The following is a 13019-nucleotide window of genomic DNA, read 5'->3' on the forward strand; positions in this document are numbered from 1 at the left end:
TGAGTTCGCATCGGCCCGGTACCGAAGAAGGTTTATCAATTTTGAAATTGGAGGCTGTATCGAAGGTCCCAGAAACACACTCCTCGACGCTGATGGGCACTACCCTTTTGCTCTTAGACGAGCTCAACGAAGAAGGGGCTTCCCCTTTTTGAGGTACTGTCTTAGAAGTTTTGGCCATGGTTATAACGAAGTCTCAAAGCAAACTAACGAAGAAGTGAACGCAGAAGAAATGAGAAAATAGGAAACTATTTGCAAAGATTTGAAGATCTAAAGGTGTTGCAAAGGTTTAAAAGATAGGGAATTAGAGTATTTATAAGTCATCTAAGTGAAATTGGAGGAGTTGCTTGGCAAGACCCCTGTACAACTTTTCTGTCATGCCATTCAATGATCTCACGTGGCTGACGTCATAATGGGGGTATCAAAGAGATAAGAATTCAAGATCGTTTCTTATCATTTCATTCTAAGAAACGTAGGGACTATCTGTATACGGTCAAAATTGGGGAGTTCAACTTTGGGGCTATTATGCTGCTCCACACCTAACCTCGAAGAAGCCCGAAGCAGAGCGTGAGGTGCGACCCAGAGGTGTGTCCCTCGAGGGAATACATCGAAAGCTCACTACGATCGATCTCGGAGTAGTACAATCGATGGTCGTCATGGATACGCTGAAAAACTCCCAAATATACGTGGTTAGAACTGACCGGGTCTGTAAGAATAGTACAAATCCGTACTAAGCCATTATACAGTTGTACCAATAGCATTTCCTTGTTGTTATTAGACATGTACTATGTTGGGATTCACCCCTCCTATATAAAGGGGACCCAAACATTCTTGTATGAGGACTTTTTTCACCGGACAATACAACATTGAATACAAGAGAACATTCTCTGCTCATCTTGCTAAAACGTGCTCAACAATTACTCTATAGCTTTATTGCTCCTCATTTATTGTGTTCATTTATTGTTCATCATTTGTTCATATATTGTTCTTCATTTATTGCTCATCATCAATCTATTAAAGGTTGTCCTCGAGGTCCCACAGCGCAGAGCTCGAGGCCCTCAACCTTGTGACCACACGGGTTTGCTTATAATTTCTTGCTCATTTACACTTAGCATTATTCACCTAACAACTAGTATTAAGATAAATCGCGTATTTTTAGAATCACAAATCAAATATAATTGTAAATACCATTTTCAAGGTAAACAGATTTTCCTGAAATTACAAATCAAATCAAACCCTATAAGTTGATCCAATAATCAACAATTAAAATAATAGTACTGATAGCAAAGGATTGCAAAATGCAGATTCCAGATTTTGATGGAATTATAATGATAGGATAGATCAAGGTAGCCATTGGAAAAGGGATTTAAACTTCATGGCAATTGCATTTAGGTAAAGAAATTTTCCTAGTTATGGTAACATTTCGTCGTGTTAAAATAGAAATGATTCATTCATCATTAACCAGAGGTATTCTGTTCGAGCCTCAGGTATAAAATCGCTTTTGTTAGAGAGTCTTATGTACGATCTTAGATGTAAATCCAAATTTAATCCGAATATTTAAATTACAATATTGTCATCAACAATAAATTTTACCTTTGATAATAAAGAGTAGAGCTTTGCCTTTTGAAATGGTGCTTAAATAAAATTCAAATCAGACGTCACTAGTATTAATCAACTATTGAACTTTTATTTGTCGGAAAAGGGCTATGTATGTTCCTTTACTGTCGGATATTAGTTATTTATATCCTCCGTTATATTATTCGGCGTTTCTTATTCCTACCGTTAGCTTTTTTAACAAATCTACCCCTCCGATTAATGGGCCCAATCTATGCAGACACGTGGCGCATTTTTAGATTCCTAGAACCTTTTTCTTTTCCCAACCCAGATCCATACCCGAAAATGTATTAAACCCATATATCAATAATAAGAAACCATCTTCTTTTCTTCTCAAAAATTACTCAGGTTCTTTTATTTTTACTGTTTTTCTTTTATTCTGTTCTGATTTCCTATTCGAATGTCTGTTGGTTCTCTTGTTTTACAAAATTGTTCATGAAATTATAGTCCTGTAAAATTGTTACTGGGAAACGAAAAAATAGAGAACGTTTCTTTCTCTTGTTTTTTCCCCTTCATTTTGAAATCATTTTTTTCTTGCCAATCTTACAGAAAATTGATTCAGAAACAAAGGAACTGTTAATTTAATTCAAAGCTAAAAGGAAATGTAACAATCTGATCCTTAGGAACAGATATACGCATAGATGTACTATGAAGATGGAGTCTAAATCCTAATTTTTGAGAAGAAAAGAAGACGGCTTCTTATTATTGATATATAAAGGTCTAAGGATCTAAAAAATGTGCCACGTGTACGTACAGACGGGGTCCGTTAATCGGAGGGGTAGATTTGTTAAAAAGGCTAACGGCGAGTACGGGTGTTCAAAATCGAACCGAAACCGAAATCGAAGCTTAATGGCTTATTGGTATCGGGTTAACGGTTTAACGGACGGGAAACGAATTAAATTTTTTTTATTTATGGCTTATCGGTTTGGGGGCGGATTATTCAATTTTCTTAACGGATAATCCGTTAACCCGTTAAGAATATATATAATTTATTTTTATCCATATATATATTAAATATATATATATATATATATATATATATATATATATATATATTAAATATCAAAAACCCTTCCACTTCAGTCTTCCACTCTTCTGGTACTCTATCTCTAAGTTCTAACGCCTAATTCCTAAATAATCAGAATTATAAAAAATATGTAATATAATCCTTGTTAATTACTTTTTAAAGGCAGAAAGTTCATAATCAAATTCAAGCATACAAATATTTGGAATACTCATACAGATGAAGTAGTATTACATTATAAACAAGTCTTTCTCAGGCATAATGCATAAAGGATGCAACAACACTGAACTGGACAAGATAAGTTAGCCAATGCATCAGTTATACGATATAGGTGAGGGCGTAGAGATGTCTTTTTCAGGCATTAACAATGAATATTATGGACACCTGATGAAAGGTGATGCGCCTGAAATCTTAGTCGTAAACATGAACTAAGTGAGTTTTCAATTTGTAAGGGAGCTACACTCCCATATGGGTTCTTAATTAGTACTCTGTTTGTAAGTGCATATTTTCTAGTAATTCTGATTGAATATAGATTGAATTAGGCCGATAAACCGCCTGATAACTGCCCAATAAGAGCTAAATCGATACTAATCCGCCTGATATCTTATCGGTTGGCTAGCGGATTAATACATTTAAAAGCCGATAACCGATAAGCCAAATCGTTAAGAGTAAATAACCGTCCAATTCGCCTGATAAGCAGCCCTAACGGCAGGGGTAAGAAACATCGAATAGTATAAGGAAGGATATAAATAACTATTATGCGATAGTAGAGGGACATATATAGTCCTTTTTTGTTTATTTATAGCTTCACCTGATGGAGCGACGCCATACTTAATGTATTTATCCAGCTAATTTAAATTTGAGTTCAAAAGAATAATTCTGGGACTGTTATGAATAGTTTGTACATTAGATACTACTTTGGATACTACATTGGATACTACATTTGATGCTCATGTTGTGAATAACTTAAAAATTAAATTTCCTATTTTATGTCCATCATCTTTACTTTCTATGCCTATAAAAGGCCATGTAATTGCAATGAAAAACTACACCAAAGTGAAAGAAGAAAACACTTCTCCATTCTCTCTATCTCTTCTTGTTTACATTTTACTGCATTGCTTTTATTTTATAACACGTTATCAGCACGAAGCTCTAATTTTATTCTTAACTCCCGCTAAGTTGAGCCATATTTTATTAAGGTATGTATCATTATAATCATTTTATTTATGGCAGTACATATCATATGCTCATTGTTTGCAGATTACTTGTGTGCTTGGGCATCTTAAATAGTTTAAGTACATTGCAGTGATAAAATAACTATTTCCTTCCGTGCTCAACTCTTAGAGGACCTCAAAGTCATCAAACTAGCTATGCACTAATGTCATACTTATAATATTCATGGACTCCCTAGATCAAAACATATCTTTAAGGCATTTTGAAGAACTGTGAGAAATAAATTGACAAGCAATAATTTTATAGTTTAATTACTTTATATTTATTGGAACATATAAATAATGTTAGTCACGTTCAGTTCTATTAACACATATATATCAATAATATAAAGTGAAATGAAACAAGTATGTAATTTCTACTTTATGGCAAGAATAAAATGAAATAGTAGATTGTTAACATGATATAGCTCTATTTTCATTTCTTTTACCTTAATCGTTTTGTTTTCATTAATTGTTTATTATTATAATTATTTCTCTAACTTATTCATCTTTTATGATAGTTTTCACTATGTCAAATTTATCAAAACTTGAATTTGTGGCACTTGACATCACCGGGAGGAACTATTTATCATGGGTTCTTGATGCTGAAATTCACCTTGACGCTAAAGGTCTTGGAAATACTATTATACAAGGAAATGAAGCATCAAATCAGGATAAAGCGAAGACCATGATTTTCCTTCGTCATCATCTACATGAAGGGTTAAAAACTGAATATTTAACCGTAAAAGATCCACTTGAATTATGGATTAATTTGAAGGATCGATATGACCACCTAAAACTTACGGTATTACCGAAAGCTCGGTATGAGTGGATACATTTAAGGTTGCAAGACTTTAAAACCGTAAGTGAGTATAATTCTGCTATCTTTAAAGTAAGTTCTCTATTAAAATTATGTGGAGACACTATCACAGATGAGGACTTATTGGAAAAAATATTTTCTACTTTTCACGCTTCAAATGTGGTGCTACAACAACAATACCGTGAAAAAGGTTTTAAGAAATATTCTGAGTTAATCACATGCCTACTTGTGGCTGAGCAAAATAATACTCTATTAATGAAAAATCATGAAGCCCGTCCCACTGGGTCAGCTCCATTTCCGAAAGTGAATGCTGTAGCAACATATGATAAGTTTGAAAGAAAATAAAATAATTACCGTGGTCGTGGACATGGTCGTAAACGTGGACATGGCAGGGGGAGAAACAATTATCGTCATTATGGTGGAAATAAATTGGAGAACAATAAGGGTTCTCAAATTAATCATTCAAAAGGTAAAGCTAGTATGTGTCACCGATGTGGTATGAGAGGTCATTGGGCACGCATTTGTCGTACGCCAGAACATTTTGTCAAACTTTATCAAGCCTCCCTCAAGAAAAAAGAAAATAATGTGGAGGCACACTTGACCTTTCAAAATAATGATGATGAAGCAGGTCCCTCAAATAAATATGATTCTAAGGCACATCTTGCATATAAAGATGATGATTTTGAAGGCCTAACAAATATTACTCATTTAGAAGTTGGGGACTTCTTTGAGGATATTGACTGAAGAACTAATCATCTTACTGGGGAATGAAGCTATAAAAGTTGTTATGTTTATGTTTGCAACTAGTTTATTTTTCTTGAGCGAATGTTAATACAATATCCGGTAGTACAAGATTAATTGAAGGTTCTGGAAGAGCCAATTTATTACTACCAGGAGGAACAAATTTGGCTATTGATGAAGCACTATATTGTAGTAAATCTCAAAGAAACTTATTAAGTTTCAAAGATATTCGCCAAAATGGCTATCATATTGAGACTACAAATGATGAAAAGATTGAATATCTTTATATTACTACAATAATGTCCGGTAAGAAATATGTGCTTGAAATGTTACCTGCTCTTTCCTCCGGCTTATACTACACAAGTATTAGCAGGATTGAAACACATGTCGTAGTAAACGAGAAGTTTACTAATCAAGATAATTTTATTATTTGGCATGACCGGTTGGGCCATCCTGGTTCTAATATGATGCGTAAAATAATTGAGAATTCACATGGACATGCAATGAAGAATCAGAAGATTCTTCAATTTAAGGAATTCTCTTGTGCTGCGTGTTCTCAAGGAAAATTAATTATTAGACCATCAACTATTAAAGTTAGGATGGAATCCCCTGCATTTCTGGAACGTATACAGGGTGATATATGTGGGCCCATTCACCCTCCATGTGGACCATTCAAATATTATATGGTTTTGGTAGATGCATCTACAAGATCACATGTGTGCTTACTATCAACTCGCAATATGACATTTGCGAGATTATTGGCTCAAATAATAAAGCTAAGAGCACAATTTCCAGATTATGCAATTAAGACAATTCGTCTTGATAATGCCGGTGAGTTTACATCCCAAGCCTTTAATGATTATTGTATTTCAACTGGGATAACAATTGAGCATCCGGTTGCTCATGTTCATACACAAAATGGTCTAGCAGAATCATTGATCAAACGCCTCCAATTAATTGCTAGACCAATGCTTATGAGAACAAAACTTCCCATTTCAGTATGGGGTCATGCTATTTTGCACGCAGCAGCACTTGTGCGGATAAGGCCCACAAGTTATCATAAAGTCTCCCCATTGCAATTGGCTTTTGGTCAGGAGCCAAATATTTCCCATCTTAGGATCTTTGGTTGTGCGATATATGTTCCAATTGCTCCACCACAACGCACAAAGATGGGTCCTCAAAGAAGGTTGGGGATATATGTTGGATATGAATCTCCTTCTATTATAAAATATCTAGAGCCGATGACTGGAGATTTATTTACGGCAAGATTTTCTGATTGCCATTTTAATGAATCAGTATATCCAACATTAGGGGGAGAAAATAAGCAGCTGAAAAAGAAGATAGATTGGAATGCATTATCACTGTCTCATTTAGATCCTCGAACAAATCAATGTGAACAAGAGGTTCAAAAGATTATTCATTTACAAAATATTGCAAATCAATTGCCAGATGCATTCACTAACCTACCAAGGGTGACTAAGTCACATATTCCAGCTGCTAATGCTCCAATTCGAGTTGATATCCCGACAGAACAATTAATTAAAGCAAATGAGTCTAAGTCATGCTTGAAACGTGGTAGACCAATCGGTTCTAAAGATAAAAATCCTCGAAGAAGAAAAGGAGCAAGTGATCAAAGTGAACATAACACAGAGGTAGTGGCTCAAGAAGAGCCCCAAGACGTAACAAATGATAAGACCTTAGGGGAGGTCCAGGTACCTAAAAATAATGAAAATGAAGAGATATCAATAAGTTACGTCTCAACCGGGAAAAGATGGAACCGAAATAATATTGTTATCGATAACATTTTTGCTTATAATGTTGCTGTTGAAATAATGCAACAAGATGAGGATCTTGAACCAAAATCTGTCAATGAATGTAGACAGAGAAATGATTGGCCAAAATGGAAAGACGCTATCCAGGCAGAGTTAACTTCACTTGGAAAACGTGAAGTCTTCGGACCCATAGTTCGAACACCTGAAGGCATAAAGCCAGTAGGGTATAAATGGGTTTTTGTGCGAAAACGAAATGATAAAAATGAAGTCGTTAGATATAAAGCACGACTTGTGGCACAAGGGTTTTCCCAAAGGCCTGGAATTGATTATATGGAGACATATTCTCCTGTAGTGGATGCTATCACCTTCAGGTATCTCATAAATATGGCAGTGCAAGAAAAACTTGATATGCATCTAATGGATGTTGTTACAGCCTATTTGTATGGATCATTAGACAACGAAATTTTTATGAAAGTACCTGAGGGATTTAAAGTGCCAGAAGCATATAAAAATTTTCGAGAAACTTGTTCAATAAAGCTTCAGAAATCTTTATACGGATTGAAACAATCAGGACGTATGTGGTACAATCGCCTGAGTGAATACCTGTTGAAAGAAGGGTACAAGAATGATCCAATTTGTCCCTGTGTCTTTATAAAAAGGTCTGGATCTGAATTTGTTATAATCATCGTGTATGTTGATGATTTAAATATCATTGGAACTCCTGGGGAGCTTCCAAAAACAGTAGACTGTTTGAAGAAAGAATTTGAAATAAAAGATCTTGGAAAGACAAAATTTTGTCTTGGTCTACAAATTGAGTATATGAAAGATGGAATATTTGTCCATCAATCGACATACACCGAAAAGATTTTGAAGCGATTCTATATGGATAAAGCACATCCATTGAGTACCCCGATGGTTGTGAGATCACTTGATATAAAGAAAGATCCATTTCGACTTCATGAAAATGATGAAGAGCTTCTTGGTGCCGAAGTACCATATCTTAGTGAAATTGGGGCATTAATGTATCTTGCCAATAATTTCCGACCAGATATAGCTTTCTCGGTAAGCTTATTGGCAAGATTTAGTACTTCGCCAACACAAAGATACTGGAATGGTATTAAACATATATTCAGATACCTCCAAGAGACCATTGATATGGGTTTATTTTATTCAAATGAATCCAAGCCATCATTGATTGGTTATGCAGATGCAGGATATTTGTCTGATCCACACAAAGGTCGATCTCAGACAGGCTATTTATTTACAAGTGGAGGTACAGCCATATCATGGCGTTCGACAAAACAAACTATGGTTGCTACTTCTTCAAATCATGCAGAGATAATAGCCATTCACGAAGCAAGTCGAGAATGCGTTTGGTTAAGATCTATAACTCAACACATTCAGCAAACATGTGGTCTTTCTTCGAAAGAGAATATTCCAACAATATTGTATGAAGACAATGCTGCATGCATAGCTCAATTGAAAGGAGGATATATCAAAGGAGATAGAACAAAACACATTTCACCGAAATTCTTTTTCACTCATGATCTTCAGAAGAATGGTGAAATAGATGTACAACAAGTTCGTTCAAGTGATAATTTGGCTGATCTGTTCACTAAGGCATTACCAACCTCAATATTTGAAAAGCTGATATATAAGATTGGAATGCGTCGTCTTCGAGACATTAAGTGATTTTTCATCAGGGGGAGTAACTACACGCTGCACTCTTTTCTTTAGCCAAGGTTTTGTCCTACTGGGTTTTCCTGGTAAGGTTTTTAATGAGGCAGCAAACAATGCATATTATAAATAACTATGTACATCCTAATATTTTTTTTATAAGTTTTTAATGAGGCACATTATCTTACATGAACATCCAAGGGGGAGTGTTATGAATAGTTTGTACATTGGATACTACTTTGGATGCTACATTGGATGTCCATGTTGTGAATAACTTAAAGATTAAATTTCCTATTTTATGTCCATCATCTTTACTTTCTATGCCTATAAAAGGCCATGTAATTGCAATGAAAAATTACACCAAAGTGAAAGAAGAAAACACATCTTCATTCTCTCTATCTCTTTTTGTTTATATTTTACTGCATTGCTTTTATTTTATAACAGGAACAACATTTTCTAGAATGTTCTCTACTAGTTTAGAGCTTAAGATGAGCAGTAATTTTCCTATTTATAGCTTCAAACCCTTTTGAAAATGTACTCCGTTCACTTTTACTTGGCATGTATACTAAAAATAGATTTTTATTTTTACTTGTTACTTTATGCATATCAAGATAAGACAAAAAAATTTCTTGTTATACCCACAGTATTTATTACTCATTTCAAATTATTTTCTCAAATCCAATAAAATATGCATTAATTAATGTGAGTATCAAGGTAAATTATACACTTCATTTATTATTTTTGTAAGAGACATGAAAAATCAAAATATATCTAAGTAAAAGTGAACCGAGGAAGTATAAGATATCAATATCTGAAATGACATGTTGAATAAACTTTTAATCATGGCACGTTTAAGAGTTAAAGACAACAAGTTTTAGAATTTTTTTGTTCTTTTAAAATTTGTACTTAATCAAACACCACCAATGAAATGAAATGAATAGAGTGACAAAAAATTCTTGCATACTTAAATTCTTAGATTAAACTAGGTTTTCTTTTCATCTTCGTGGATAAAACCTTGCACAATCATACTATTACTTATACAACTTATATTTGCCTCTCTAACTTTGAGATAGAGGTAAAGTCTATATATATACTATCCTTTTTATATTTTATTTGTGGAATTATACTAAGTTTCCTTTAGAACAGTAAGGAAATTGACCCTCCTTTTAAGGAAATTAATAAGGAACAAAACATGACTTAGACAGGATTTATTGATTCTACCCATAGGCGATAAGTAGCTTTTAATCCTTAATTAATAGCCCGTTTGGCCACGCTGAGAAAATCAACTTATTTTGAGATTTTTTTTTTCAAAAGTGGTATTTTTAAAAGGTACTTTTGGTGAAAAACACTCTGTGTTTGGCTAATTAATTTGATAAGCACTTCTAAGTAACAATTAATATTTTGCCAAACTTTTAAAAAAATACTTATAAGTGAATTTTTCTCAAAAATGCTACTGATAAAAGTTACTTTTTCTGCTTTTTCAAAACTGTTTCTGCTTCTGCTCAAAAACATATTTTGTACTTCTAAAAGTTTGGGGAAAAACTTCAACTTTAAAAAAAATATTTATTTTTTCAAAAAAATATTTTTAGCTCGGAGAAACTTGGCTATAAATATTTCAGGTTCAAATTCTTGAAAATAAGTAGAGCGCATTTTACCTTCAAAGTAAGAGACTTCCTAACTAGAATCCAAATTAGTCGGACGTCAAAATATAAGATACCAAAAGAGAATTATTTATTGATTCTTACATAGTAATCCAACTTTTTAATCGAATTAATTACCGTTGGCACATAATCTCAGTGCCAAATTTTGTAGCAGCAGCAGCAGCAGCATCGTGATTAACCAACTGTCCCTGTGCAATAACCATAGATTTATAAATCTCCACAATCATCTTCTCATCATACTCTTTAAATTGCCTCATTCCAAATCCATTAACTCCATAATCACCTGTTAATCCACCGCTGCTCATAATCCTTGAATTAGCAATCTTTAACATCATGTTTACGTACGCATCGCGCATGTTTAACAGCAATTTCTTCGGCGAAAACCGTTTCAGTTTCAGTTTCAGTTTCAGCCTTGGCCTCAGATTTATCTTCCAGAACCTTCCTCTCTTATATTTAGAACTTTCGCCGGATAAATATTCGACCCGGATCTTCCTTCTCCGACCCGCTCCGTTTAGCCTCTCGTAGCCTTTCCCCTTTAATCCACTATATAAATTCCTTGATACTGATAATCCCTCCATTTTTCTTCTCTCTCTGTTTTTTTTTTTTTTTTTTTTTTGGTTTTTTGATAGAAAATGGGATTTATTGAATGCGTACAGCAAAAAGAGTATTGTATTTTGGTTTATAATAAAAGGGAGTTGGAAGGTAGTGAGTAGAAAAATGGGGAATCTTTAATTGTAACGATAGGCATATGGTTTAGCCGTTACCAGTATTTTTCACGAGACATTATTGTTGTGTGTACTCAACGCGGAGCTAGCCTTGTGGTTGCGGGTTCGGTCGAACTCAGTAGTTTTGGTTTAAATCTTATATTTATTTTTAAAATTCATTGAATATATGTAAATTATTAATTTAAAATCCGGTAGCCTTAACTGATTGGAAAACTGAACCGTTAAACTTCAAATTCTGGTTTCGTTTCTATGTGTACTGTGAGAAGATAGTGACTGTCACCTTAATTCGATTGTTACTTTAACTAAAGTTCATTATGGTCCTTAATATATGATAATCCTAGGTAGATTACAATTGTTTCATGGATTTAAATTATACTTGTTGACAAATTAAGAAAATTATTACTACTTCCGGTTTATATCATTAGTCTTTTAATGCGTTTATACTCTCCAAATGAAAAATATTTGATACTTCTAGGGTGTGTTTGGTATAACGAAAAATGTTTTCCAAGAAAATATTTTCTTGGAAAATAAGTAGTAATCTTATTTATTTTCAGGTGTTTGGTACGCAGATTAAGGAAAATGACTTCTCAAGAGTATTTATAAATAATTTAGATATAATAAACATGAAGCCATAAACTTTCAAACCGACTTTCCGAATCCACAAATTTCATAAACTTTTGAACCGCTAAACTTTCGAAATCGCGGAATTTCGAACCCGTAAACTTCCAAACACATAAACCTCTGAACTCATAACTTTGGAACTTATAAAGTTTTGAACCATTAAACCGATAAATAAAAAACCTAAAACTGAAAAATATATTTAAAAAATATTTTTTTTCGTGGGCAGTAAAACAAAAAATACAGAAATTTAAATTAGAGTAGGGGTGGGTGATGTAGAAAAATAAAAAAATAGAAATTTGAAATTGCAAAAAAAAAGAATTAAGGCTAAAAAAATAGCGTGTGGGGGTAGGGTGGAGGGGTAGTAGGGTGGGTGGTAACAGAAAAACTGAAATTTGAAAGAAAAAAGCCTTTTTTGGAGAGAAAGGGTGGGGAAAGTTGAGAAGGAGTTTTGGAAAATGTTTTCCCTTCTATTGGTAAGGAAAACTAAACATGGGAAAATTGAAAAATATTTTCCTTCATACCAAACACACCCCTAATCATCAAAATATTTGTATACTACTGCGACAACAATAATAACAACATACCTAGTATTATCCTATATTGTGGGGTTTGGGGAGAATAGTGTGTACGCAAACCTCATCTCTACCTTGTGAGGATAAAGAGATTGTTTCCAATAGACCCCCAGCTCAGGAAAGCATAAGTACCATATTAATAAAAATATAGACAAGAAGGGATAATACTAAAAAGCCATATAAAAGAAGAATAAAAACAACAAGACAGTAAGGTGAACAACAATGAAAGAAAATAACGGTTAGTCCTAAAAACCTACTACCAATAGAAAGCGAGATGCGTGCCAATACTACTATTATGAACACTCTAGACACCTACTCTACTACTCTAATCCTCGAACTTAATACCTTTCTATCAAGGGTCATAATAGACTTTTCCATAATAGACTTTGCACTCCCTTTAAGAGACAATAAATAAAATATATATTTTAGCATAGTACCCATAATAATGATAATATTTCAAAAGTCTCGAGAAATCATATAGGAAATAAATTTTTGATATAAAGGTAAAATAGGGGGATATCAGATATGTATCTCTAGATTTGCTAAAATGAACAAATAGAAACATATTTTTAGTACAGTGGACA

General features: G+C 33.7%; 1 protein-coding gene across 1 annotated transcript; it reads right to left on the bottom strand.

Annotated features, from left to right (window-relative positions):
• Positions 1-10565: 10565 nt before the first annotated feature.
• Positions 10566-11219, bottom strand: LOC104213541 (uncharacterized). The gene has a single exon (XM_009763056.2). The coding sequence runs from the start codon at positions 11093-11095 to the stop codon at positions 10631-10633; it is 465 nt and encodes a 154-aa protein (XP_009761358.1). The 5' UTR covers positions 11096-11219; the 3' UTR covers positions 10566-10630.
• Between the last annotated feature and the right edge of the window lie 1800 nt (positions 11220-13019).

The sequence above is a fragment of the Nicotiana sylvestris genome, chromosome 2, assembly GCF_000393655.2.
Source record: "Nicotiana sylvestris chromosome 2, ASM39365v2, whole genome shotgun sequence".
NCBI lineage: Eukaryota > Viridiplantae > Streptophyta > Magnoliopsida > Solanales > Solanaceae > Nicotiana > Nicotiana sylvestris.